The sequence below is a fragment of the Lissotriton vulgaris genome, chromosome 2_1, assembly GCF_964263255.1.
Source record: "Lissotriton vulgaris chromosome 2_1, aLisVul1.2, whole genome shotgun sequence".
Classification (NCBI taxonomy): Eukaryota; Metazoa; Chordata; class Amphibia; order Caudata; family Salamandridae; genus Lissotriton; species Lissotriton vulgaris.
In genome coordinates, this window is record NC_141687.1 from 558607773 (window position 1) to 558635147 (window position 27375).

Below are 27375 nucleotides of genomic sequence, written 5' to 3' on the forward strand. Positions count from 1 at the left end.
CCAAGGGCTCTTACATCCACTTCCAACCCCGGATAGACCCTGGGATAGCATATCACTGGACTTCGTGGTGGGCCTACCGGTAGACCAGGGGATGACGGCAATACTGGTGGTGGTGGATTACTTGACGAAAATGGGGCACTTCATCCCCTGCAAGAGAGTCCCTACGGCCGGGGAATTGGCGTCACTACTCCTAAAGAATGTGGTACGACTGCATGGATTACCTGGGGTGATCGTGTCGGACCGGGGGTCGCAGTTTACTGCGCAATTCTGGAAGACTTGGTGCACTGCGCTGCATGTTAAGACCGCCCTGTCCACCAGCTACCAACCTCAAACGGACGGCCAAACCGAGCGCCTGAACCAAACGCTCAAACAGTATCTGCGATGTTTTGTGGACCAGGGCAGGGAAGAATGGGTCGACTTGCTATGGGTTGCAGAGATAGCCTACAACAACGCCACTCACAGCTCCACACAGTCATCTCCGTTCTATAGCAACTATGGCCAACATCCCAGGTTCTTGCCATTTCTACATCCGTTCAGAGAGGACAGGATTCCCGCCACAGCGGACAGGGTGGCACACATAAAAGACACGTTGATGCGCTCAAGGGCTGTCCTAATAGAGGCCAAGAGAAGATACAAGGCTGCGGCAGACAGGAAGAGAAGGCCCGGGTTACTGTACCGCACTGGAGACTACGTCTGGATATCCACAAGAAACATGAGGTTTCGAAAGAACAGTGTGTTCCATCCCAAGTACATGGGCCCCTATCGAATTACCAAGTGTATGGGTCCCGTGAAGGTGTGCTTGCCCCAGTTATTGCGGATACACCCTGTCTTTCATGTATCATTGCTCAAACCAGCACCCTCCAAGCCGTCTGGGACACCTAGGCCGGTATGCGTGGAGTCGGAGGTGGAGTATGAAGTGTCGGGCATACGGGCGTCCAAATGGCGCAGGGGGAAGCTGTGGTACCTGGTTGCGTGGAAAGGCTATTGCCCGGAGGAGCAATCATGGGAACCGGCTGAAGGGGTTCATGCTCCGCGCTTGGTCTCCTTGTTCCATCGGCGTTTTCCTGCCAGCGCTGGCCCCGTGGGGAGCCGCTGAGAGGGAGGATGTACTGTCAAGAATTCCTGTCATGCGAGGGGAGGAAAACGGTAACCAGCGAAAACGGACTACATCTCCCAGGATGCTTAGCGGTTGAGAGGTTATGTAAACAGGAGAGCTGTTACATAACTCAAGGAAAACACGCCCTATAAAGGGAGGAACCGGGAGGTACAACGCTGTCGGATATTGTGTTTACACCGACGTACCTGCTTCGTGAAGAGCAGTGTTCCGGAGTGGTGCTCCAGTAAGGCAAGAACGGAGGTAGGTCGAGTCGTTACTCCCTGGGCCGTGTCTTGCCCCATCGTCACCTGTGAAGGACCCGGAAGCTCTACTGGTCAACCATTGAGCTTCGCTTTTTGACTCGGCTGAGTCAAAGCACAGTGGCGCTTTTGCTGGTTGGAGTCGTAACTCCCAGCCCGACCAGAGATACAGGGACAGCCAGCTGTAACGCACACCAGGAGGTGTTTGCCGCGTTACAGACTCGGAAGTCCACAGGATCGATCGAGCGGCTGCTCTCGGTTCAGTCTTCTTGCTTTTGATTGGGGTATCAGTGACGCATCACCAGGAGGTGACTCCGCGTCCCGGTGCAGTCTGAGGAAGAGGTTGAGCGGCTGCTCCCTTCAGGTAGAGACCCCGGCTGGGTGTTTCCCTGACTCCTCGATTCTCCCCAACACTCTTCGTGCCCCTCACAGCCTACCGATTGGCATTGTCGGCCATTTCATTTCTGCCCTCTGTTGGCATACGCCGGGATCGGCGTATATGCAGAGGACAGTTAGGACCATCCGTGCTGTGGGCTGGTAACGTACTTAGCCTGGAGGATTCCAGTGACTATAACTTTTGTTTACTCTTTGTATTATTTTTGCCTTCATTAAAATAACTAACCCTTCACAAGTGGTTGCGTCCTCATTATCGTGTCTGTTAAACGATCCTGAGACGTTCAGGGCGTTACAGAGTTCAACAGATCTTGGATTTCTTGAGGTCATCGTTGAACCAGGGGGCATTTTTGCTACTTTGTTTGAAAGGATGGTTCTTCAGGGGTGCTAGTACGTCGGCGCTGTGGGTGATCCATTGTGTGAGGTTGGTGGCTGCTTGGTTTGGGTTCGATGATATGGCAGGGGGGTTTTGGTGGAGCGAAGTGAAGAGCTGGTCTCTGGTGATTTTGTTCCAGTTTCTTCGAGGAATAGGATGTGGGGGGTTGTGGGTCGTGGTCTTTATGTAGCTGAAATGAACGCAGCTTTGGTCCGTCCAATGGAGGGCTGTGGTGTGATCGAAGGAGATGTGCTTGCTGGAGGTGAAGATAGGGTCGAGCGTGTGTCCGGCAAGGTGGGTGGGGGTGTCGACAAGTTGTTTGAGTCCGAGATTGTTCAGGTTGTCCACAAGGGAGGTGGTGTTGCTGTCGTTTTTCTTTTCCAAATGAAAGTTGAGGTCTCCTAATAGAATGTAGTTCTCGGAGGTGAGGGCATGTGTGCAGGGTCCTGGTGGTCTGTAGATGAGGGTGCCTCTGAGTGTGGTCTTGGGGTTGGTGTGGATCTGAAAGTGGAGGTGTTCGGCGTTCGCAAGGTTATCATCGGAGCTGGTTGTGATGCGGATGGTGTTCTTATGGACGATGGCGATGCCTCCTGCTGTTTGGTTGATGCGGTCCTTTCGGATGATCTTGTAGCTTGATGGCTATGGCGATGTCGGGTGCTGAAGAGGCGTTCATCCAGGTTTCTGTAAGGAAGGCGACGTCCGGTAAAGTAGTGTCGAGTAGGTTCCAGAGTTCAATGGAGTGACTGTGGACCGAGCGGGTGTTGAGTAGGATGCACTTTAGAAGGTTGGTGTCGGAGCTCTGTTTGGAGTTTGTGGATTTGGTGTGAGTCCTGATGCAGTCGAATTTGCAAGAGTGGCAGGTGAAGGGTCCATGGGTGTGTCCTGGGGCAGCTTGGTAGCATTGTGGTGTGCGGCCGGGGTTAAGGGCTGAGAGGGTTGCGGCGTCATATGTTATGCGGGTGGAGTGGGTTTTGCGAGGATCAGGGGGTCTGGTGCTGGGCGCGGTCCATGCGCGGACGGGCGTAGACGGGCTTACCTTTGGCGCACCTTCGGCGCAAATGGGGCGCGACTGCTGCGCGTGGACGCTGCGCGTAAAGGCATCTGTCATATGTGGATGGTGGAGGGAGAGGGGCGAGGGCGGAGCAGCTGGGAGGCGGGGGCGGGGTGGGAAGCCGGGCAGGGAGGCACAATATTAAACAACAAAATGGATGGCTGCGAGCCAAAAGCGAAAGAGGAATGGGGCACAAGCACTGAAAACGCGAACAAATTGGCAATGGCACCGGCACAATCAGGCACAAGACAAATAATTAAGGCAAGGCAGCACAGCACAGTACAATCATATACAAAGCGCACTTTCGCACTATAGCGCTATTCTACAAATATAATGTGCAGTCAGGCACTACAGGTTGCGTGAGCAATGCGAGCTTGCAGTTATCAATTTAGCAGTCTTTTTTGCCATCTGGCGCTACGATACCACTCAGGGAGCTGGGAGCAGCGTGAGGAGCGACCGCTTCTGATCGGATAAGAATGGCACACCACTCTCACGCAAAGAAACCACTAACTGTAGCATTTTCAACATTTCACCCTCTTTTAGTGCAGAAGGCAGCAAATAAAACATATCTTTGATATGTTTTATTTTGTCACTCCATTTTTGAATGGTTAGTATGTGTTAACTCTTTCATGCACTTTTATAAAGAAGTCCAGTGTGTGAGTGTTTTGCACACTTCTGACATTGGGCTACATTTAGGTGCTGTGATACATGTGTGCTCTTTCCTCTATGGTGGCCATCTTGGAACCATATTTGTGACGAAGATCCCTAGTCTCCTCATTTACTGCAGTATCCTCAGTAGAAAATGCTTTCACTGTTATACCTTGATTCCATCAAGATGGCAGTCAGATGTATCAAACTTTTGGCATAAATTCAGAATGTTTGCACTGTAGTTACTCATCAGAACACAGTGGTAAACTGCTGATCACCGCAGAGTTAACTGGCTGCTGGTGTTGAAAGTGCATGTTTCAGTCTACATGTCAGAATGTTTTAATGAAATAGAAGAGGAAGATTTGAGAACTCGCTTAAAATGTGTCCTAATTTTCATTCTACAGCACTAGCCTTAACATCTATGACAAAATGAAATCCCTTATTTTATTCCTTTTTAAATTAAATGTTTTAAGTTTTACTAGTTTAATTCAATCAAGGTGGCTTCAGGTGTGCAATACTTTTGTCATACGTAAGACTTTTAGTGCTATCATTGTTCTTTAGAACACTCTGGGAGGCTGTAGTAGAACACATGGTAATCATTTGACATGCTGCTCCTGTTTGAAGTACATGTTTTGCTGAGAATGTCAGACTTCGTTCTCTTATGGCTCAGAAACGTAGTGTAAATTTGCAGAAAATATGCTCTTATTGTAGCTTCTGGAGCACCTTCTATAACCTCTATGGGAAAATCATGAGAGAACTGTTTTCTCTCAAACATGATTGATGTACTCCCAGCAGAAGGCTTTTTCACAGGGTAAAATCATCTTAGAACACACCACAATTCCTAAAATGAGTAAGGTATCATCAATAATCAATTTCTTCTTTTTGTGACCCTCAAAAACAGCCATTCACTACATTGCATTTCAGTGGGGTGCTATCATGTATGTTAGTTCCAAGATGGCTGCCAACACTTTCTGGTTAAAGTGCTGACAGCCGATCAGATCTCACCATAAATTCTGTGCTTAGGCTCTGCCCAGATATCATTATTTGCTTTCCCTTACATTTCTCAACAACTAGAAAATTGATTTACATCAAATAATTGAAAGTGTGATCTGCGAAACAAAATCTACCTTCCTACCAAATTTGATGTAATTCCGTCCAGCTATTCGAGCTGGAGCTGTGTTTAAAGCTCTAATGGGAATTAACATGGGAAAACTTATTTTTTCAACCCCCCCCTTTTTGTCTGACCTGCCTAATCCATCACCCCAAAACTTTCCATGCACAGCAAGACTCATTATGACACTTGTTTTAAAAACTTTTCGTTAAACAACAACAAAGATATAGGCAAGTCAAAAAATGAATAGAAAAGGCAACAAAGGTGTGTTGTTCCTTCCCCTCTGTTAGTACAAATAGCATTCATTTTGGAATGACTAGATATGTATTCCAATGCTTTCTGTTTTATCTATATATCCTGACAGCATGTTCTCATTTCACACATGTGGAAATAGAGATAGATTTTTAAAATATATTTTTATGTATACATATATATATATATATTCACTGAAAAAACCATAGGTTTAACACTAGTTATAGTTAAGCTGGACATTTTACTCATACAAAAACATTGAAATTCCCACGTTATAGTTGGTTGGACTCACTATAACTTGCGCGTCCGCAATCCACTGCTGATGTCACATATTACATCATTCATGACATGGTCAGTGACATCACTGATGACATCACTGATGACATCTCAAATGACATCAATGATGACATCATCTATGTGATAATATATTGCACCTCCTCACACTCTAATCTAATCTTTGATACATACAGTGTTAAATACAAACTACCATTCCTGAAATTATTGACACCAATACCAGTAACTACATACACACTCACTGATTTCTAAGTCTACACCCATACAATCAATCATACATACAGTCACTCATTAATAGAACACTATCATATCCAGTCATATGCCTATACAGACACCTATACGCTGACACTCATTCACAGAGTTACTCAAACACCTAGGCAGTTATGCAGAGAATCAATCACACTCCCATTTCCTCAACTATAAAGTTATACACATTAAACCTTACTTATTCAAATATATAGTAACACATACTTACTCTCTTTTACAATTACTGAAACAAGTACACATTGAACCATACAGTCACTTATGCAATCACAGGCTCTCATGTATAGTCATTTATATATGGCAACTCTCACATGCACTGTGTTTTACATATGTACCTACTTTGACATGAAGTACTGAGATAGCCATTCACTCACCAACACATTCATGCAGACAGTCAACCCCCATACAGCTCTTTCCACATGCACTCTTGAATCCATATACCAAGAGAATCAACTGCTCACATATAATAATAATCACTCACTCATACAGTCAGTCACGCACCTACTAAATCCTTCATCCAGACACTCATACATCCACTCATTCTTCAATATGTAAAGTATTAACTTTAACCTTATTGTATTCTTATTTTTCAGAAACACACAGACACTGGATGATGTCATCAGTGATGTCATCAGTGATGTCATTTGAGATGTCATCAGTGATGTCTGAGAGCGCACCGAGAGCGTTATTTCTGCGTTCGTTAAAAAAAAGTATGAAAAGTAAATAATAACGCAAGACATTTAGTACCATACTACAAAAGCAGTATTTTTGATTTACGAAATGAAAATGATTTTGCATTTCCGTGAAGCTATCGAAACGTCACTTAGGCGCACCGCGTAAGCGCACCCGGAAGCTCCTACGTTCGCGCCGCGTAAGTGCCCCAGGAAGCGCTTTGGTGCGCGCAGCGTAAGCGCGTCAAGTCATGTGACCTTAAAATAACTCTTTTCATTGGTTGCTAACATTTTTTTTTACAAAGAATGAAATCCCCACCCATTTCCTTCACTTCTTCTTACACTTTTGTGACTGCAAGACCTGCCTTTTTGCTGTCGGATCTTTGTTGGAATAATATCTTGGATTACCATGGCTGCCAGACCATCCAGCAGTGAAGATGACTTCAATGAATTTCTTGATGAAGAGGTTCCTCAGCCGAAAGTAAAAGAACACTTCATATGGAAGTTTTTTTCAATTCCTAATGACCAGAAAAAAGTAAATGCCCCAAAAGTGGAGTGCAGGATTAGTCACACTGTCCTGTCACGGGGTGAACCCACCAAGAAATATTCTTTTGGAAACTCCACAATGATTCGCCATGTGGAGAGGAGGCACCCACAGAATTTTGCCCGGGTGAGTGTAAGGGCCCTGGCACAAGAGGTTCCCAGTGATAGGGCCTCTTCTTCAACAGGAGGAGCAACTACTTCAGTGAGGGGGCGATCGCAATAGCTGATTCCTAACATTCAGCCTGCTTTTAATAAAGGCGTTCTTAAATGCAGAGACTGTGATCAGCTACTTTTCTATGGGGAACAAAGTGTTCTGCTCATGGTTCGAGCATTGGAGATGCATACGAAAAGGAGTCTAGAGGGAAAGACAGACCTAGGACGCCCTCCACTCAAAGAGTCATCAAACACAACAAGTCCTAGCTCTCACTGCAATGCTTCTTAGTGATACATAGATGTCACTGGTTGCTCATAAATCACACCAGGGAGTTCCTTAATCTAGGGATACTCACGACATCTCAATCAATTGCAAAGAAGGGAACATATGTAAATGTTTAATGCCCTGGTTGCGCAGTATCTTATATGTTTACATGTTTAAATGTTTATTAGTTTTTGTTACATATAAGTTGTGTTCACTGCATCACACACTTTTACTTTGGGTTTGAGACACGTTTCCTTTAAAGCTTGATGGCACCAATGATGATAACAGGGCCATCCTGGTGAGTACCAGCCAGGGGTCCCATTGGTGGTGCGCCCGTGAGGTGCCATCTTGCTCTTCACACATTTTTTGTCCGTTCAAAGTGTTTGTGAGTTCTGTGTTGTCTTGCATTGTCGAGATCAGAGTGAGGCTGCCTTTTATTTAAGCAATTGATTGGGATGTCCTGAGTATCCCTAGATTAAGGAACTCCCTGGTGTGATTTATGAGCAACCAGTGACATCTATGTATCACTAAGAAGCATTGCAGTGAGAGCTAGGACTTCTTGTGTTTGATGTCGAGCATTGGAGAACCATCGCTGCCGTTCCCAGCCCTAAATTTTTTTTATTTTTTTTGCTCCTGTTGAGCAGTTTCCATTCCCTGTTTTTTTTTGTTCTAAAAAAGGAAAAAAGAAGAAAAAAAAAGTTATTTTCAGAACTACCTCCAATTCTCAAAAAAGAGCTGTATTCTTTACATATTTTACAATTCTGTTTTCCCCGTGGTGCGCTCAAGGTGCACGTACCAGAGCGCGCACCTTGGAACGCACCCAGCGCTTACCCGGCGAAATAAAAAAAAAAACGTTTTTTTGCCCTTCACGGTCCTTCTAGGCCCCCCTCAGAAAACCTAGGGGGTCAGGGGGTGTCTACTCTGCCCCCTTTTAATTATATCCCCTTTCCTTTTTTCACCTCTTGTGTCTCGATTCTACCGAGACACAAGATGGCGGACTCTCCGGACTGTTTAGAATGTTGACAGACACCCGACAGCCAATCAGCTTTCCGCTCGCGCACACCCGTAGCGCGCCGGGTGCACTCTCCGGTACGCGCACCAGTGAGCGCTCGGAGCGCGCCTATAGATATATATGTGTTTTTGAAGTTAATTTTCATAAAAACCAGTGGAGCAATTTTCACCAAACATAGCAAGGGCACATCTACGTACCAGTCCCTACAATTTTGCCAAGTTTGGCGTAATTCCATTAAGCGGTTCGGGCAGTAGACTTGTCAGACCGTCCTATGGAAATTAACATGGAGAAAACACATTTTGGGACCCCCCCTTTTTCTCAGCCCCCACTTCACGAATCCCCCCGAAACTTTCAGGGAAGGAGCGCAGCGAAACCATTTTAAGGAAAATTACAGGCAGATCCCTCAATCGGCGCCAAAGTTATTCCCAATAGAATGTTCGGAATTTCCTATGGTAGCCAATCCTAACTATAACTACCTACTGGCGACCGCCAGTAGGTAAGATATATATATATATATATATATATATCTTACCTACTGGCGGTCGCCAGTAGGTATATATAGTTTGGATTTTTTTGAATAGGGATTTCTGCAAATTCTATGTTGAATAACTTTGGCGTTGATGGACGGAATTGGTTGAAATTTTCAGGAAAATGGCACATTTTGTTTCTGAGCGTCCCCTGAAAGTTTGGGGGGGTTTCGTGAAGTGGGGGCTGAGAAAAAAGGGGGGTCCAAAACGTGTTTTTAACATTGAGTTTTCCATAGGGCGGTTGGACTCACTTTTAGCTCGAACGGCTGAATGGATTTCTATGAAACTTGGCAAAATTGTAGGGACTGGTAGTCCGATGTGCCTTTGCTAGGTCTCAAGATATGTGCTCTAGTGGATTTTGAGTAATTTAGGTTCAAAAATATATATATATCTGTAAGCGCGCCCCGGTACGCGCACCGGGGAGCGCTCCGGGCGCGCTACGCGACTTGCGCTCGGAAAGCTGATTGGCTCTCGGGTGTCTGTAAACATTCTAAACAGTCCGGAGCGGCCGCCATCTTGTGTCTCGGTAGGATCGAGACACAAGAGGTGGCCAAAACAAAGGGGGAAATGACCATAAGGGGGCAGGGTAGACCCCCCCTGACCCCCTAGGTTTGATGTGGGGGCTTTAAAAGGGCCCTGCGGGGCAAAAAAAATTATAATTTTTTTTGTTTTTTTTGCGGGGGGAGCGCCCGGTACGCGTACCGGGAAGCGGTCCAAGGAGCGTAGTATGGGGAAAAAGAATGATAGACTGTTCAAATATTGTATGTTTATTGATTGTTCTTTTTTTATTTATTTTTTTATTTAAGTAGCAACATGTAGGTACCAATGCAGAGTCTAAAATTTAATATACACCGTCTCCTTTGTAGATATCTTGCATGTTGTTTCAGAAGTTATTGTGGTATATTGAATTCATACCATAGTCTGTCAGGAAAGCTGAAACAATATGGAGGCAGGAGATGATAAAGAGATGTTAAATAAACATTGGAGATAATATAGTTGGAGAAAGGAAGTAACTATGAGCAAACTTACTATGTAACACAAAAAAGTTGCACAGTATATTTTAAGTCTCACTTTATATTATATCTTTTTGGGTACTATTTCATAATTTTCATATAAAAAAGAATAATGTCTCAAACAATTTTAACTTTTAAAATTTATATTTATTGTTGTGATTTTTCAAAATCTAAAAGAATTTGCAACATTAATTCATCTGGTATGTCCTCCTTTTCATTCCATGATTCAATTTCTTCAACACATTTAATTAAGTCTTTGTCTACAGTGTCATCCAAAAAGTCTATTTCTTCTTTGTCTTCCTTAGGATTGTTTTCCATATTAATTTGAAATGAAATATTATTTTCATTTTGTTGTGCTTCCATTTTCTTTCTGTAAATTGCATAAAAAATAAATCTATCAGTAGAGATAGGGCACTGTTGGGTTTAAGTTCAGACAGGTACTTGTGAGTTTTTAACAGTGAAGTTATCTTTGGGCTGCGTATAAGCATGGGCGGATTTTGCGGATCCACGATCTGCGGATTTTGCAGATTTGGGGCGGGGCTTCCATGCAAGTGCACATGCCTCTTGTGTGTTTGAAAAGGTCTGAGAAAGATCAGTTCAGCAGATGAAGAGAAAGAAACCCCTGGTCACAAGAACAGCACGGGTATTGTGCTCGTGAAAGTCAAGGATGCAAAGGCCTCTATCCAGCATCACAGCTGATTTTCCACGGTAGAGTTGGGAAGAAGGCACACCTGTCCAGCCTCGACGACGCTCATGATTGTTTTTGGGCTAATGAATGAGTCACTGAATTTGAGCATCAACTAGTTCGAGCGACCATGTGTGTGTTACTATGCAATCGCCCCGACGGGCGCAGGGGTCCCTTGAGTGAGCTGTCCATCATAGTGGGTGAATGGCGGGAAGACGGTGCAAACCGCGAGTGTGTGGGCGGGGCCAAACGGGCAGGGCTACCATGCGAGTTCACACAGGCTTCTTGTGAGTATAAAAGGTCAGAGAAAGATCAGTTCAGCAGATGAAGAGAAATAAGCTCCTGGTCACAGAAACAGCACGGGTATTGCGCTCGTGAAAGTAAAGGATGCAAAAGCCTCTATCCAGCATCACAGCTGATTTTCCACGGTAGATTTGTGAAGAAGGCACACCTGCCTCGACGACGCTCACGATTGTTTTTGGGCTCACAGGAAGGGCATGTTGTAACTATTTTAGGATGGCGCCGGCAAGCTGCCAGCGCCATCCTAAAATACTTACTAAATTAGCTTCAACAGGAAGCTCTAATAGATAAAATAAAGCAGGTGCGAGCACCTCTATTTTATCTATTAGAGCTTCCTGTTGAAGCTAACTTAGTAACTATTTTAGGATGGCGCTGGCAGCTTGCCGGCGCCCTCCTAAAATAGTTACAAGTTGACAGGCCAGCCAGGCTTCGACTTTTGCCCCCGGAATCCGCCGCTCGCGGATTTGCGAATTCGCGGTAAATTCGCGGATCGCGAATTTACCGAAAATTCGCAAAATCCGCGAGCGGAACGGATTTTGCGCTCATACTTAGCTGTGTATGGTTTCAGGCAGGAAGTAGAACTATTAAAAAGTGCCTGTGATGAAGCCTAAGTAAATTCATCATTATACCACAGAAGCCTAATTCAATCAATAATTTAAATAAATAAGCCTTTCTCAATGTCTAACTCTTATAGAGGGACAGTATATAACTATCTGAAAACGTTTTACAAAATTAACTTAAAGTGCATAACATAGTTCTCCTTTCAAATTAACAACTTACCTTCTACAAAGTAGGTGAAGTTTTCTGTCAAATTCTTTTCCAAATGTACCTTAGGTAGTGTTAGTCAAAATGGCTGTGTTTCCCTCTCATTTTTTATATATATTCATGTACTTAACCAATCAAATGTCAGCACATAAAAGTACAAAATGTAAGTAACATTTTAATTGGTTAAAAATTCAAACAGTTTCATATGTGTTTTTGTCATGTAATTTACCTCAGGATATTTAGACAGGGCTACAGCCCATATCGCTCAATGGAATACCACCAAATTTGGGTAAATGGTAGGGACTGCTATGTAGTAGGGCCTATTCTATATTTGATGAAAGTGTCTCCAGTGGTTTTTCTGTAAATTACTTTCCCACCTTTTTTTAGCGAGCGCTTACAGGTGCACGCCCCGGTACGCGTACCGGCAGCGTTACGGGAGTCCTCCATTTTGTGTTTCGGTAGAATTGAGACACAAGATGGAGGGCAAACAATGTTCGGAATGGGTAGAAGGGGGCACGGTAGACACTTCCTGACCCTCTAGGTTTTCTGAGGGGGGCTTAGGACGCTCATATAGGCAAAAAAAAAAAAAAGAAATTCACGTGGGGAGCGCCCGGTACGCGCACCGGTAAGCGTACCGGGGAGTGTACTTTGGTGATAAATAGTGAAAAAAGTTAGAAAAAGATAAACGTTTTGAATGATCAGAGGTAGGGTAGCTCTGAAAAGAGCTTTTGGGTTCTTTTGCTGATTTAGGTACCTACAATTAGGTTCCAATGCACAGTCTTAAATTCAGGAGGAATATTCTATTCCCCTCATCTGAGAAGTGCACACCATCTCCTCTGTAGATCTCTTGCATGTTGTAACACAAGTTGTTGTTGTATATTGAACCCATTCTAAAGTCTCTCATGTAAGCAGAAACAGATTTATTCACATGTTTCTGTGCTTTCTCAAATTGTGGACAAAATTGGTTGGACCAGTTCCATTTCTGTCTTTGGCATATATTGGAATATACCAAGGCAGTTTGGGGAAAAAGTGACATCAATTGATGAAAGGTGTCCTTTAAAATCATTTCCAGACCAACCCCAGTCATAGTGCCCAAATCATTTCCACCACAGTGTACTATTAAGAGGTCAGGGTTTGGCAATGCATAAAAAAATTATATTAAATACATATAAAATATATTTTTCCTTTAAAAGAATACATTTTACAGCTTTTGATATTTGCTATTAAAAAACCATTGAAATTCACTGAAAAAACCATAGGTTATAGACCATATATAGTTAGGAATTAGCATTTACAAAACCTTGAAAATTCCCTGAAAAAACCATAGGCTATAGACCATATAAAGTTACGAATTAGCATTTACAAAACCTTGAAAATTCACTGAAAAAACCATAGGTTATAGACCATATATAGTTAGGAATTAGTATTTACAAAACCTTATTTTACTCACACAAAACCATTGAAATTCGCATATATAGTTAGTTGCACTAACTATATATCGCGCACCCGCAATCCACTGCTGATGATGTCACATATTACATCATTCATGACATGGTCAGTGACATCACTGATGACATCACTGATGACAACTCAAATGACATCACTAACAACATCACTGATGACATCATTCATGTGATAATACGATGAACCTCTTCAGACTCTAATATAACCTTAGATACACTCAGTGTAAACAGACACTCACAGATTGTCACTCATCTATGGAGTTACTCATACACCTAGTCAGTCATGCAAAGAATCAATCACACCTCCATTTCCTCAACTATACAGTTATACACACCTTATTTATTCAAACATATTCGAACACATATTTACTCTCTTATACAATCACTGATACAAGTTTTCAATGATCCATGCAGCCACTCACACATTCACTGGCTCTTATACACAGTAATTTATATATGTCAACTCTCACATGTACTGTGTTTTACATATGTACTTACTTTGACATGTAGCACTGAGATAACCATTCACTCACCAATACACTCATGCACACAGTCAACCACCCATACAGCTGTTTCCACATGCAGTTTTGAACCCATACATCTAGTGAATCAACTGTTCACACATCTATGCACAGAGTCACACACCTCCCAGCCACCCACACACACACTCACTCTCCCATACAAATACTTGGGCAACCAATCAATAACCCATATAGTTACTCATATAGCTACAGATCAACACATGCAGCAGTTTACAGAACAACAGATATAATGATGCACAAATTAAGACAGTTTAGTCACTAACCCATGCACTCAGTGAGACACATTTAATCACTCTCTCATACAGTCAGTCATGCACCTACTAAATCCTTCATCCAGACACTTATACATCCACTCATTCTTCAATATGTAAGACATATTTTAACTTTACAGAAACAGACAGTCACTGGATGATGTCATCAGTGATGTCATCAGTGATGTCACTGACCATGTCATGAATGATGTAATACTAATTCCTAACTATATATGGTCTATAACCTATGGTTTTTTCAGTGAATTTTCAAGGTTTTGTAAATGCTAATTCGTAACTTTATATGGTCTATAACCTATGGTTTTTTCCGTGAATTTTCAAGGTTTTGTAAATGCTAATTCTTAACTATATATGGTCTATAACCTATAACCTATGGTTTTTGGAGTGAATATATATATATATATATATATATATATATATATATATATATATATATATATATATATATATATATATATATATATATATACAAAGTTTCAAATCACAGCATGCTCTCAGTCAACAGTTTTCAGTCAGCAATCTTTAATCCAACTTGATCATTACGTTGGATTAAAGATTGCTGACTGAAAACTATTTACTGACCGCGCCAAGTGATTTGAAACTTTGCTAAAATACTCATTGACGACTGTGGCTCTACTGGCCGTTAAATGTGCCACCAGACAATGGGCGGAGTTCCCGGGAGGAGCCGTGATTGAATTATATATATATACTAGCAGCCCGTCCCGACGTTGTCCGGGTATGAATTGCTGCTGGCCAGTAGTATATTGTTTTGTAGGATTTCGTTTTGATAGCATTTCTTATCTGTGACAGGCTTGTGAAACGCTCCAATTCACAGTGCACTGCTGATGCACTTAAGAGTGTGCGTTCAGTAGTGTGTGAACTCGAGTTTCCCTACTTTATTTTTACTTGCAATATTATATAGCGCGAACTCGACAACATGGCATGAGCACAATTTACATTACAGAAGAACACATTCATTTGTGGTAGGCACGGGGAGACAAAGCGATTTGCCTGGAATCACAGGATGTTGAGCTGATGCCGAGATTCGAACGTAGCTCCCCAGCTCTAAAGTTCGCAATTCTAGAACTTGTGGCGGGAGGTGTGTCTAAAAGTGTATGTCACTGCTGGCCATCAATGAGAGAGACCTGTGCATTTTTCAAATGGGTGGTGAAAAAATATGAGTATGTTGCTGGAGATGTGGGCCACCGTGCCACCAATGTACTTACCGGGGGAGGGTAAACACCCATTATTCCGCAACTTTCTTTCCGCCTACCATCACTCCGCATACTTTCATTACGAAAGTACCATGACTCTGCAATGCCATTATAACGCATGGCATTACATTTTATATTCTTTTACCCGCATACATTTACAACGAAATTAGTTGTAAATGCATGAATGGTAAAAGCATGTTTTCTTTTAATGTTTGGATAAGGTAAGTATGGGTATAGGGGTATATGTTTTGGGGTACTGAGGTATATGTTTTGGGATGTTTGGGTATTTTAAGGGTTCAGATATAGTTTTGGGTTATGGGGTAGAGGGGTAGTTTTAGGGTTTAGGGATAGGTATGGGTTTTGGGATACAGGGGTATTTTTAGGGTTCAGGGCTAGGGTTGGGTTTTGGGGTATTGGGGTATTTTTAGGATTCAGGGCTAGGATTGGGTTTTGGGGTACAGGGGTATTTTAAGGGTTCAGGGGTAGGTTAGAGTTTTGGGGTACAGGGGTATTTTTAGGGTTTAGGGATTGGTTTGGGTTTTGGGGTACAGGGTATATTTATAGGGTTAAGATGGGTTAGTGTTTAAGGGTGTTAAGGTATTGTAAGGGTTAAGGGTGGGTTATGATTATGGGGTGCAGGGGTATTTAAAGGGAGCAGGGTGGGATTAGCACACGATATGAGACATGGCATGAAGGGTGGAACGTACCACACGCCCTCAGCGTTTGTCACGCCCCCAGAACACCAACGACAGCACAACGCAGACATGCCCACAAGGGACTACTATGCTGGCACGGTTCTATTACCATTTAAATGTATATGGTGGGCGTCTGCATAGCCTATGTCCTTCAGCTGCAACTGCCCTTTCCAACGCTGTATTGGGTGTTGTGATTGGGGCTGTGGTTCCTAAGATTGCCCGCCTCAAAGGTTTGGGTTCTCTCTTTATTATATTAGTATGGATGGATGGATGCTTGCAACTCTCATGTGTTTGTATGCACGCTCCCCCTTCAAACTGATCAGCTAGATATCTGTTGTTGCACTCCCTACTCGTCTTAAAATCTGATCTGTCACATGCAGGATGAAGTTGTAATTTAAAGTATATGAGAATCATTGGTGACAGGTAAATGGTCAATTGTTTGAACAAGGCTACTGAGCACTACTCTTCTAGAAATGTGTTGGTGATTTGATTGCAATACAGTTTGTCTGATTCATGGGTGCCCAATGTTAATCAGAAAGTCTCTGTGACCACTCCCCAGTGATTTGGAATTGCGATACCCTATAATAATCACCGAGGTCCTGGAATCAAAGTCATCCCTCCGTCTGGGAGCAATCAGAATTTTTACCCTTGGCATTCAAATTCCTTGTCTATCCAAATGGGAAGTGCTTGGAACACATGTAGCAATCTCTAAATCAAGTTCCTTTTGAACGCCTCAATTCTACAGAGACAAGAAATTTGTGTTTTCCCATTACCTGGATCCAACTGGTCTCCAGCTGGTGGGGCCTGAGGTTGATATGATTTAACTATGGTTCTTTTGGGGGGGGCATATATTGCCTGGCTGGTGGAATTTATTACCACACTTCTCGAGAGTGCTGGGGTTTGGGAACCCTGTGCAAATTAGGCCCTCTTGGGACCTGTCACCACTAGCCTTCTACTTTCCGCCGATCGCCCAAGCATCCCACGGCAAGCAGGAGCAACTTCCCAATCATTTCTCTCATCCCCTCAAGTGTTCGCTCTCGTCGCCCTGCCAGATAGTTGCAATATCGGCTGCTGTAACGAAATCGGACAAAATCGGCTGTGGCAAACAGCTCGACCTCACCCCAAACCCGCCAGGATCTCGGTCAAGCACTTTGCCAGGGCTGGTTTTCGTTCCCAGTCAGGCCCTGGGTATGCAGGGCCTCTTTAGGTGAAGGAGAGGAGTTTGAAGTATGCGTGTTTCTGGATGGGGAGGCAGTGGATGTCCCTGAGGTTTCCAGAGATGTGTGCTCATGGATGGAGGTTAGTGAGCTCACCAGCAATGCCTACATTAAGCACTTAGCCATAGTCTCGTCTGCTGGTGATGAGTGTTTGTGTGAAAGTCCAGCAGGGGTCTAGTAGAAGTCATGTGAAGATTTTATGAGCATCTTGAGGGTGTGAAAGCCCATGTTTGCTACTATGGAGAATTGGCTGTTGATTTTTGTTACCAGGTTCCTGGCTGATTTGGTTCGGATGGATGCAGGTCCCAGGGTGTCAGAACAACAAGCTGGGCTCTATAGGAAGGTGTGCTTGCAGAACAATACCATTTCAGTGATGTCGTCATCTGGCTTGAGGCAGCTTTTCATTGCGTATAATCTGCATATGAGGGGATTCTGAAGCCCTTTGACCATGCGAGGGAGGCGAGGGGAGTTATGTAGACATTGAAGAGGGAGGGGGTCAAGGAGGAGGCCTGTGAAACTTCACAGATCAGTATGGCATCTTACTGGAAGGAGTTTAGGGTGAACTTTTGAGAGTATCTGGTGATGGAGTGGATCCTTAGTAGGGCAGAACCCTGGATGTTAGCCTTGTGGGTTTTCTGGATGAGGATTGGGTGGGAGACCCTGTTGAAGCCTGCATAGAGGTCCAGAAAGATGAGGTTTGCCATGTCTCCCTTCTCAGTGATTAGGGTATGACCTCCATCTGAATCCCCACTGAGAAAAGTTGAGGAGAAGGTTGGTCTTAAGGTAGAGAGGAAGGCAAGTGCTGAACATGTTTTAAGGTCTTTAGCAGAGTATGGTAGAAGAGAGATGGGCTTGTAGTTATCTGTGGTAGGGGAGCCAAAGGTTCTTTAAGGTATGGTAGTATGGTGGCATGTTTCCAGGTGTCCAGGAAGGTGGTGGTTGAGAACAAGAGGTCGAGTATTGAGGTTAGCGCTTAGCAGCCGGGATTCAGTTCTTTTATGAAGCTTTAGTATGGGTAGGGATCCGATGGAGCTGCAGATTTGAAGGATCGTATAGTGTTGTCTGTTTCTGTGGTGAAGATTTCTGCCCCGCATGATAGCTGGGGGCCTAGTGTGGTGCTGGTAGTTGAGATATGCAGGGGTTGAGTGATGTAGGATATGGTTGGGAGGTTGATATAGATGGTCCTGATTTTCTCAAAGAAGAGGATGGAGATTTTATTGCATAGGTCCTGGCAGGAGGTTACAATTGTGAAGCTAGTGCTCAGGAAAGGGAATTCCTTGACAATGGCAAAGAACGCTTTAATGGAGGTCACATGGTTCTCTATACGGGATAAGGAGATTAGCATTTGGCGGTTGTAAGGCATTGATGATAGATCTTGACTAAAAGGAGGTTCTGTCAGTGGCTTTGTGTGGTGAGACGCCATCGTCTTTCCAGGTGCCTGCAGTAGCATATTGTGAAACAAAGGTCTTCAGTGTACCATTTGGCATGGGGGTCATCTGGGGTTGGAGTAGGTTTGGATGGGGTCAGGGAGTCTTCCGATGTGGTTATCCAGTTGTTGAAGTAGCAGTTGATGTGGGTGAGGATGGTGGGCTGACGAGTGTTGCAAGCAAGGAGTTTGGATGTTGAATTTGATGCAGTAGTGGTTGGTCCAGGTCAGAAGGGTCGGGTTGTTCTCTGAGACGTTGGAGACCTTGGAGAGGATGTGGTTGAAGATGTGTCCCGCCCTGTGGCTGGGGCCTGGGTTCCGAGGTCATCAAGGAGGTAGGCAGATATGATGTCCGACTGGTACTGGTGGTAAAAGTTTAGGTCACCATGGATTCTAGTTTCCAGGGGGTGATGATATCAGTGAGGGCTGGGCTGAAGTTGGTTCAGGGTCTAGTTCGTCAGTAGAAAAAGGCACTACTTACGATGGTGGTTTTAGGATTTCAATCTAGAAGGTCAGATATTTCAGCCAGCTGTTGGTTTTAGCTAAGGTTGCGAGGCAGGTGATGTTGACTTGGTGAATGATGGCTATGCCACCTCCTAGTTTGGTGGCTGTGTCGTGCTTGGTTATTTTGTCGCAGGGGAGTGTGGTGATGGCTATATACTGGGAAGTAGTAGGGTTGTGCCAGATTTCCGTGAGGTAGAGCAGTTTGACACAGAGGTTATCCAGTAGGTCCTAGACTTCAATGGCATATTTGACCAGCAAGCAGATGTTGAGCTGGAGGCATTTGCATGAGCAGTGTGCTTTGGAATCTTTGGTTCATGAGGCAGGCTTTGGGGTGTGTGGTGTGTGGCATGTGGTGTCTGTCGAAGAAGGTTTTTGGGGAGGTGCAGGAGAAAGCTCCATACATCAAGGTGGGAAAGGCGCTTGCAGAGGTAGAGAATGGGCAACTAGGGTTGAGAAAGAGAGTTGATGGGCTGATTAGCGGCGAGTAGGGCCAGAGTCGGTGGGTGAGGGGTCCAGGGTTTCTGAAGCCGGACGCAGACGGGGCTATTATGGATTCAGATGGGCTTGCTTTGGCATGCCATATTTATGAAAGCCCAGCGGAGTGTGAGAAGATCCAGGGAGTGGTGGGCGGGGCTAGTGCTCAAGGAGCAAAGGGCCAGAAATGGTGTGAGAGGCACAAAAAGAGGAGATGAAGGAAAATAAAGGTGAGTGAAAAAGAGGGGAAATAACAAAAAAGAGGCAAAACAAGTAAGAGGCAGACAAAAAGCAAGCAACGGACGAGTGAGAGTGATAGAGGCAAGAAGAGGCTAAAGAAACCAGAGAAAACTCGGCATATGACAGAGACAGAAATGGCAGTAAAAATGGGAGTGCGACAAAATCAGCAGAACAAATAGGAGAGAGAGATAGGCAGATCAAGTACGAGAAAGACAGTGTGAGGGAAGTGGCAAAACGAGAGAGAACAAGCAGAGAAAAAAAACAAAGGGTGCAAAAGTGCAAAAAAAAGGTTTCGTACTACACAAAACAGAAATCAAGAGGCAAAAGTGGAAAGGAGACTGGGGGACCTCATGGGAGCAAAAAGGTGGTTTTAAAGGTCTGGGCTTGGTTGGAGGACTGGGCACTTGCAGAAGGGAAGGCAGTCCAGCAAGACTATGCAGCACATTCTAGTAGGGTCAATAATGTTTGTGCCCCTCAAGGGGGTCTAGAACATTTCTTAACCCTGTTCGCCGAGGCCTGATAATTCATTTTTCTGAGTTTTCCTGTTTCTTTTTTCCAGTTTCAATGCCATTCGTGAGGCAAACTTGGCCTTCTCAGCTTATGAACATATGGACCAGAAGGGCATAAAGACTGATCGGCACACACTGACCAGATGCCTCAAGGTAAGGGTGCAGCCTGACTTTCTTTTTTAGTTGAACTGCAGGCTCTTAAGCATAGATGAGTCAGAAGCCACTTAGGTAGGAGGTCATTGTTTTGTTCCATGTTAGGCCCTTAGTTGCAGCCACTATCTCCATACTCCATCAGGGCTCCACCCTCTCGTCCCCTGTGATTAACTACCAGGCTTTCCCACCACAGAAAATAAAACATTCTAGACTGCTGAGGTCAGTGGCCCACTGAAAGCTTGAACCTGAAGCTTGGCCCTGGCCCAGCTCGAGGTCCTATTGGAATCTCAAACCCATAACAAGCCGAGCTTTCTTGTGGCTTCTACCTGCCTTCCTCCCTCTACCAAGGGTGTGGAATTACGGCCAGAACTGGAACTTGGGAACCAGGTTAACTTCTAAGCATAGGCCCAGCATTCTGTGATTCTGGACAAATCACTTAGGGGCCGATTCACCGAACTTATCTGAGATAAAATCCAAAACGTACTACTTTTGGCATTCACATAAGGCATTTAGTAGTAGTAAAGTTAGGACTCCTAACTTTACTACTACAAAACTGAGACAAAATCCTAACTTTACGACTTTTGGTATTCACAAAAGGCATTTAGTAGTAGTAGTCCTAACTTTACTACTAATAAATGCTTTCTGTGAATACCAAAAGTAGGAAGTTCAGGATTTTATCTCAGATTAGTTCTGTGAATCGGCCCCAATATCTCCCCATGCTTATAAACCATGCGATTATGTAATGTAGCTGGTGCTCATGTAAAGCGATCCATTACCTTCTGGTCAAGTTTGCGCCACATTCCAAAAACTGCAGAAAAATGCACTGAGAGGTCATAACAAAGATTTAACATAGGGTAAGACAAATAGATATCCATTTACTGGCTGATATTGTTACAATGTGAAACCAGAAAACCTGGATAAATCACTGCGTTGTTGCTTAAATTTGTTTCTCCTCATTATTGCTAATGAAAGCACTCTCAAATATATGACTTCAACCCTCCTGTCTACAATACTCACATGTCACCCAAGTTCCTATTGTATCTCTCTTTTTGGACAATATATTGTGTGGCTGTCACACTTCTCCCTTCCCCAAGTTGTACATCTCTAAGAAACATTAATAAAGAATTACAACACAAATATTTGAGTTCAGACTACCAGTGGTACAAAACGACCACTTTTAATTAGTACTTCTCCATCCAGTGCTGTAATGTGCCCTATTATTGACAAAGCTTCCACTTGTTGAAGAAAAACACTTTTAAAAATGTTGAATAGACGTTATTATATTTTAAGTGATTTTGTATGATTTACCTAGCATTTATGTTCAGGGCCTTGGCTCGGCTCCCCTGGTAATTTGTTGGCTTGCCCACTTCTACCAGGCTGGATCAAAATGTCTAGGCACCCACTCTCTACATTTCACAGTATGGCAAATATTCACACAGCCCTTGTGTATACACACCTCTGTGGTGAAAGTAACTAAATTATTAGTCAAAAAACAAAGTTCTAGAGGGTAAACACACAGATAATTGCTATAGCGTGTCCACCACAAAGAGAACCATGATTGAAAGGAATGTAGATTTTCTCCAGCGTTGATGGACAGAAAATCAGGATTTTATTAAAGACACAGAGGCAAATATTATTTCAATCTTCTTTAATTGCTACCACTCCGCAGCCTCTTAAAAGAACGTAGAACACTTCCATTCTGATAAAAGGCCAGAACCTGCTGAGATCTTCCGTCTTTTTTAGCCGGCTGCACATCACATAACTATTTAAACATATTCTTCCAACTTTCAAAAGTCAACAAGTATCCAAAGACCAAGTTGATAATCAGTATCCATGAACGAATCTCACTTCTGAAAATCCTGTTGGACTTGGCCCTTTTTGCAGGGTCACCCTGAACTTTTTGCCTTCCTCGTATATTTTTTCTGACCTGTTTGTTGGCTGTTTTATGACTCTGGGCGCTTTACCACTGCTGATCAGTGCTAAAGTGCATATGCTCTCCCTATTAAAAAATGAATATATTAATTGGTGATGCCATGATTGACTATTTGGTTTACTTGTCGGACCCTAGTACAGTGCACTGAGTGTGCCCAGGGCATGCAAATCCAAATGCTGCTAGTAGACTTGCAGCACTGGTTGTGCCACCCACAGAAGCAGCCTTGTAAAATGTCTCTAAGGTCTGCCATTGCAGAGCCTGCATGCAGTCTGGTACTGTCATGCTGACTGGGCAAGTGCAGCCACTTGCCAGTCCCTAAACCTTCCCTTTTCTTCATATTAGTCCTCCCTACGGTAGGCCCACGGGCTGGGTGCCTTGTAAATATAAGGTAGGACAAGCCCTGATGTGTGTGGCATGTCCTAATAGTGAATTACAGCCACTTCCGTTTTTCACTATTGCAAGTCCACCTGTTCTCAATAGGCCAGAATGGCCTGTTCGAATATTACATGTTTATAATCCTAACAGACTCAGAGAACATGGTAGAAATTCGAGCTTAGTATGCCTGGACACAGAATAATAAAATAAATCTTTTAGTGAAGTTTATTTTAATATTCTGTGTTTGCAAATACCACTTTTAGAAAGTAAGTATTTGCTTGCCTAACCTTTCAAGCCTGCCTCTGCTATGTTGTGTATTCCTTTGTCTGGGTTTGTGAGTGACCGGGCTGGGGGATTCCAGGAGACAGGCTGCGGCAGCTCAGTGGTGAATATAAATGTTAATTGATACTTGTATAGCGCACTACTCACCAGCTAGGGTCTCAAGGCGCTTGTACGAATACTGCTGTGGAACCCATCCTGGCTTTCCCTGTGAGGCGTCCACTCCTGGACACCCCCAGGGTGGAGGCCAGGCATCCTTAGCGTGGTTGGGGCCGTTGTGGAGATTAAGCAAGCTATTGCCCAGAGTTGCAGAGTGGGACTCCATGATTGGAATAGGCACCGAGGCGAGAATTATCAGGTCCGTGGAATTTTGAGCCCAAGACCCGCCGAGGTGGGGAATTGAACCCTGGTCCAGGGCTAGACCTCTGCATCAGGGTCTGCCGCTCTAACCATCTAGATGGAAGGGAGGAGTTGCACCTGGGACCTGAATAGGGCTGGGCCTTCCCTCTCCAATGCTGGCTCCACCCCCTGTGGTGCATCTGATGTCTCTGCCCTTCACACTGAAAGAAGAGAAGGAAGACTGTCAACAAAGTGCTTCAGGACTGTACTTGCCTTCCACAATGCTGGCTCCACCTCCTTTGGGGCGTCTGATGTTCCTGCCCTGCACTGTGAAAGGAAAGGAGAAGTCTGGTAAACAGAGTGCTTCAGAACTGGTTTTGACTGGTCACAGGCCCCTCTGCCCTCAGAGGATAAAGGATTTTGGGGTATAAATATTGGGACCATCTTCCCAAGAAATTAGATCACTTCTGGATTTACAAGACAAAACCTCTGCTGAGGAGAGGAACCTGAAGAAACTGAGGAGAGACTATTACCAAGCTGAAGTGCTGCTTGGGGGATTTGCCTGCAGTGGTTGCCGGACTGCCACAGAGAGGAGATAGAACTTTGGGTACTTTACTTTCAACTTGTGAAAAGATCTCCAAGGGCTTGGAAGAGAGCTTGCCCCCTGATGCAAGTCCCAGGACCAGTGGACTTCACCAGCCTTTGTGAGTTGCTGCTGTAAACGCTGTTTTAGTGGCTACAGAGGCTGGGAGCTGTGACAGACTCTCACGACCGGCCCAGTGTCCTGTAGGCACCGCATCAAGCAATGTCCGCCTTGAACAACGCAAGCTCTGAGCTCACCGGCTCCGTCCGTACGCCGTCACCGAGCCGTTGCCTGCACCGCGACTGGTGGACACCGCGACGTGCAACGCCTCTCTACACCGACTCGTACTAATCAGACCGACGCAGTCACTGCTGCTGACTTCGAGTCCTGTGACCACACCGGAGCTGGGCACCGCCTCGCATGCTTTGCGACGCACCGCCCAACTCGGACCGCTGTCCGGACTGATCGCCACCAGCTCCCGAACTCCGGCTCTGCCGCCGCACCGCAAGCTGCAAGCACCGTATCAAGCACCGTCTCACCCTGCAAAGCATGCCTTGGATCCACCGACTCTGTCAACGGGCCGTTGCCTGCACCGCATCGAGGGACAACGCGTCCTGCAACGCTTCCTTTCTGCACCGCGACGAACACCGGTACCGGCTCGCACATCCGTGCCGGCCGCCTCAAGTAAAAGGTACTGTGACTGAGTCTGTCGACATTTGAGTGGGCCCGTACCGACGCAGTCCGCTGGATTTGCTAGACTCTGTGTTATTTCAACAACGCTGTAGCCAGGTCGGGCTACCGACTCGAACAGAACCACGAACTAAGCCTGTTAGTTGGTGGTTCTTGAAATCTAATAGTACTGTGATTATTTTTGTTATTAATTGGTCTTGTGGTAACTCTATATAAAATATACTTATTTTTGATATAAAACCTTGTGTGGTGTCCATTTGTAGTGTTGTCACTGGGTTTCTGTATGTGGTCACAAATGCTTAACTTACAACACCTCTGGGATAAAGCCTTGCTGCTCATGCCAAGCTACCAAGGGGGTGAGCAGGGGTTATTTTAGGAGTGTAATCCCCTTATCCTGACTAGAGGACAGGGTCCCTATTTGTTACAAGTACCTACCTGTGCCAACTAGAGACCCCCAATTCTAACACTTCCCATCATGAATGACTCAGTCTTCTCCATCCACTGCCTCTATATTTGACCACAGTCTACAAAATAACACATTCACATATAAACAAGGTTGGGGACAGGAAGGGAATAATATTAGTTAGTGTCCTTACTAAAATTCATTCAGATTTTCTGTCCCTCAAAGCTAGGGAAAATCAATTTTTTTAAAGACTGTAGCCTAACATTATTGCAAATTCTCACCAGCTTGAAGTAAAATCTACGAAAAACTGCATAATTTGACCAATCAGCACACCTTAATATGTATTGTAATGCACCTCCCAGCCTACAAACTTATGAAGCAGACTCCCCCTTACTGAATGCGCTCCAAACAAACTCACATCCACACCTGAGTTACTCATCACCTCTTTCATCCATCTTGCCAGAGTTGGTGATGCCACACCTTTATAAGGATACCAAAAGGAAATAAATAATTGACTCACATTCAGCGATCTTAATAGTAACGTCCTTATCTCATACTCCTTCAGACAGCATACCACACACACATTTTCATGATCATTGAAATATGGATAAAATATTGTCTTCAAATTTGTCTTTGTCCTGTTATTTAAATAAAAACACACACCTTCTGGTGAAAAGATCCTGTTTGAAACCTCTAAAGCCTTAACATCTGATGCTCTTCTAAAAGATGCTAATCATAACTGAATTGTTAACTTCTGAGATAACTTCAAATCTAGTAAATCACTTGCACCTAATCCATCCAAATAACTCAACACCTTGGTCACATTACAAACTAAGTTTTATCTTGAAACTAGCGTTTTAGAAATCCTTATACTCATCATAAGTCTTTTCACCAGCATGACGCTCTGTCGATCATCCCCTTTTGTATCGCTTTGTTCGCCCTAAGTTGGCAGGGTATGCTCAGACGTGAGTCCCTTGCTCACTTGGCCACTGGATTCAAGATAACCTGGCTGATGAGGATTATGAATCCGAAACCGGTCCCAGGATGCTTGTTTCCGGTCCAGGGAAGACATGGCTTGGCAGTTCGGGCTGGACTGTTCCCATGAGGCACAGGGTCAGACTGATTTGCATTGGCCATGTCTGAACTGGGGTCGCTGAGTGAGCTAAAGAATGGTGATGGATTAAACCCAGATCAGTTGACTGGGGTGAGTGTTTGATTTGCTCAAACGCTCGTCCATCATCCCCTTTTGTGCCGCTTTGAACCAATGTAATGCCATCAATTAAAACATGACCAGCGACAATAGCTGATCGATGTACATTAATCATTCTGTAAGACAATACCTTTGCAAATATTTTAGATAAATAGTTCACTACCTCCATAATATCTACAGAAATTGGATCAAAACCCCTCCCCGAACATCAGTAAATCCATTTTTGCCATGCCCATCGATACATTTTTCGAGTACCTGGCGCCCAGGAATCCTTGATAAGATTTGATGCTCCTTGTGAAACTCTTGGAACCGCACAAACTCGCCTGAATTTTCCATGCCATCAACCTACCTTCCAGTACCAGATTGTGCCTGTTGGACCCACCAAAATATTGTGCAATACTGTTGTGGAACGTGAGTTATTGACTGAGAATAACCCGATTTTTAAAACTTGTATAAATTTTAATATTCCGATTTTAAATTGTTTAGCACCCTTCTTGGAGCGAGATTGCTTCGCCCAAGACCTTTTTGTGTCTCCCCTCTTAGCGCTGCTGTCTTTAGGCGCTCAGATCGAGCACAGCCACTTTGGCCGCCATCTTGGGTAGGGCAAGGCTGCCTGCCCAGGTGATCGCTCCTCCCGCCCTCTCAGGACATTTAAGGGCCCCTCCCTCCTCCCTTCAGGATACTGCATTTTTCAACCTTGAGACGGAAGCCGGGGGAGCTCAGCACTTCCTTGTGCAATACTGTTGTAGAACGTGAGTTATTGACTGAGAATAACCCAATTTTTAAAACTTGTATAAATTTTAATATTCCGATTTTAAATTGTTTAGCACCCTTCTTGGAGCGAGATTGCTTCGCCCAAGACCTTTTTGTGTCTCCCCTCTTAGCGCTGCTGTCTTTAGGTGCTCAGATCGAGCACAGCAACTTTGGCCGCCATCTTGGGTAGGGCAAGGCTGCCTGCCCAGGTGATCGCTCCTCCCGCCCTCCCAGGACATTTAAGGGCCCCTCCCTCCTCCCTTCAGGATACTGCATTTTTCAACCCTTGAGGCGGAAGCCGGGGGAGCTCAGCACTTCCTTGTGCAATACTGTTGTGGAACGTGAGTTATTGACTGAGAATAACCCGATTTTTAAAACTTGTATAAATTTTAATATTCCGATTATAAATTGTTTAGCACCCTTCT

General features: G+C 44.4%; 1 protein-coding gene across 2 annotated transcripts in view; it reads left to right on the forward strand.

Annotated features, from left to right (window-relative positions):
• Window positions 1-27375, forward strand: part of LOC147730750 (uncharacterized) — a 1432305-nt gene that overhangs the window by 240112 nt on the left and 1164818 nt on the right. For both annotated transcript variants that reach the window (XM_086955559.1, XM_086955560.1), the window contains one exon: window positions 20283-20385. In XM_086955559.1, the coding sequence (XP_086811685.1) occupies window positions 20283-20385 (103 nt within the window). The remainder of the gene's footprint in view (window positions 1-20282; window positions 20386-27375) is intronic.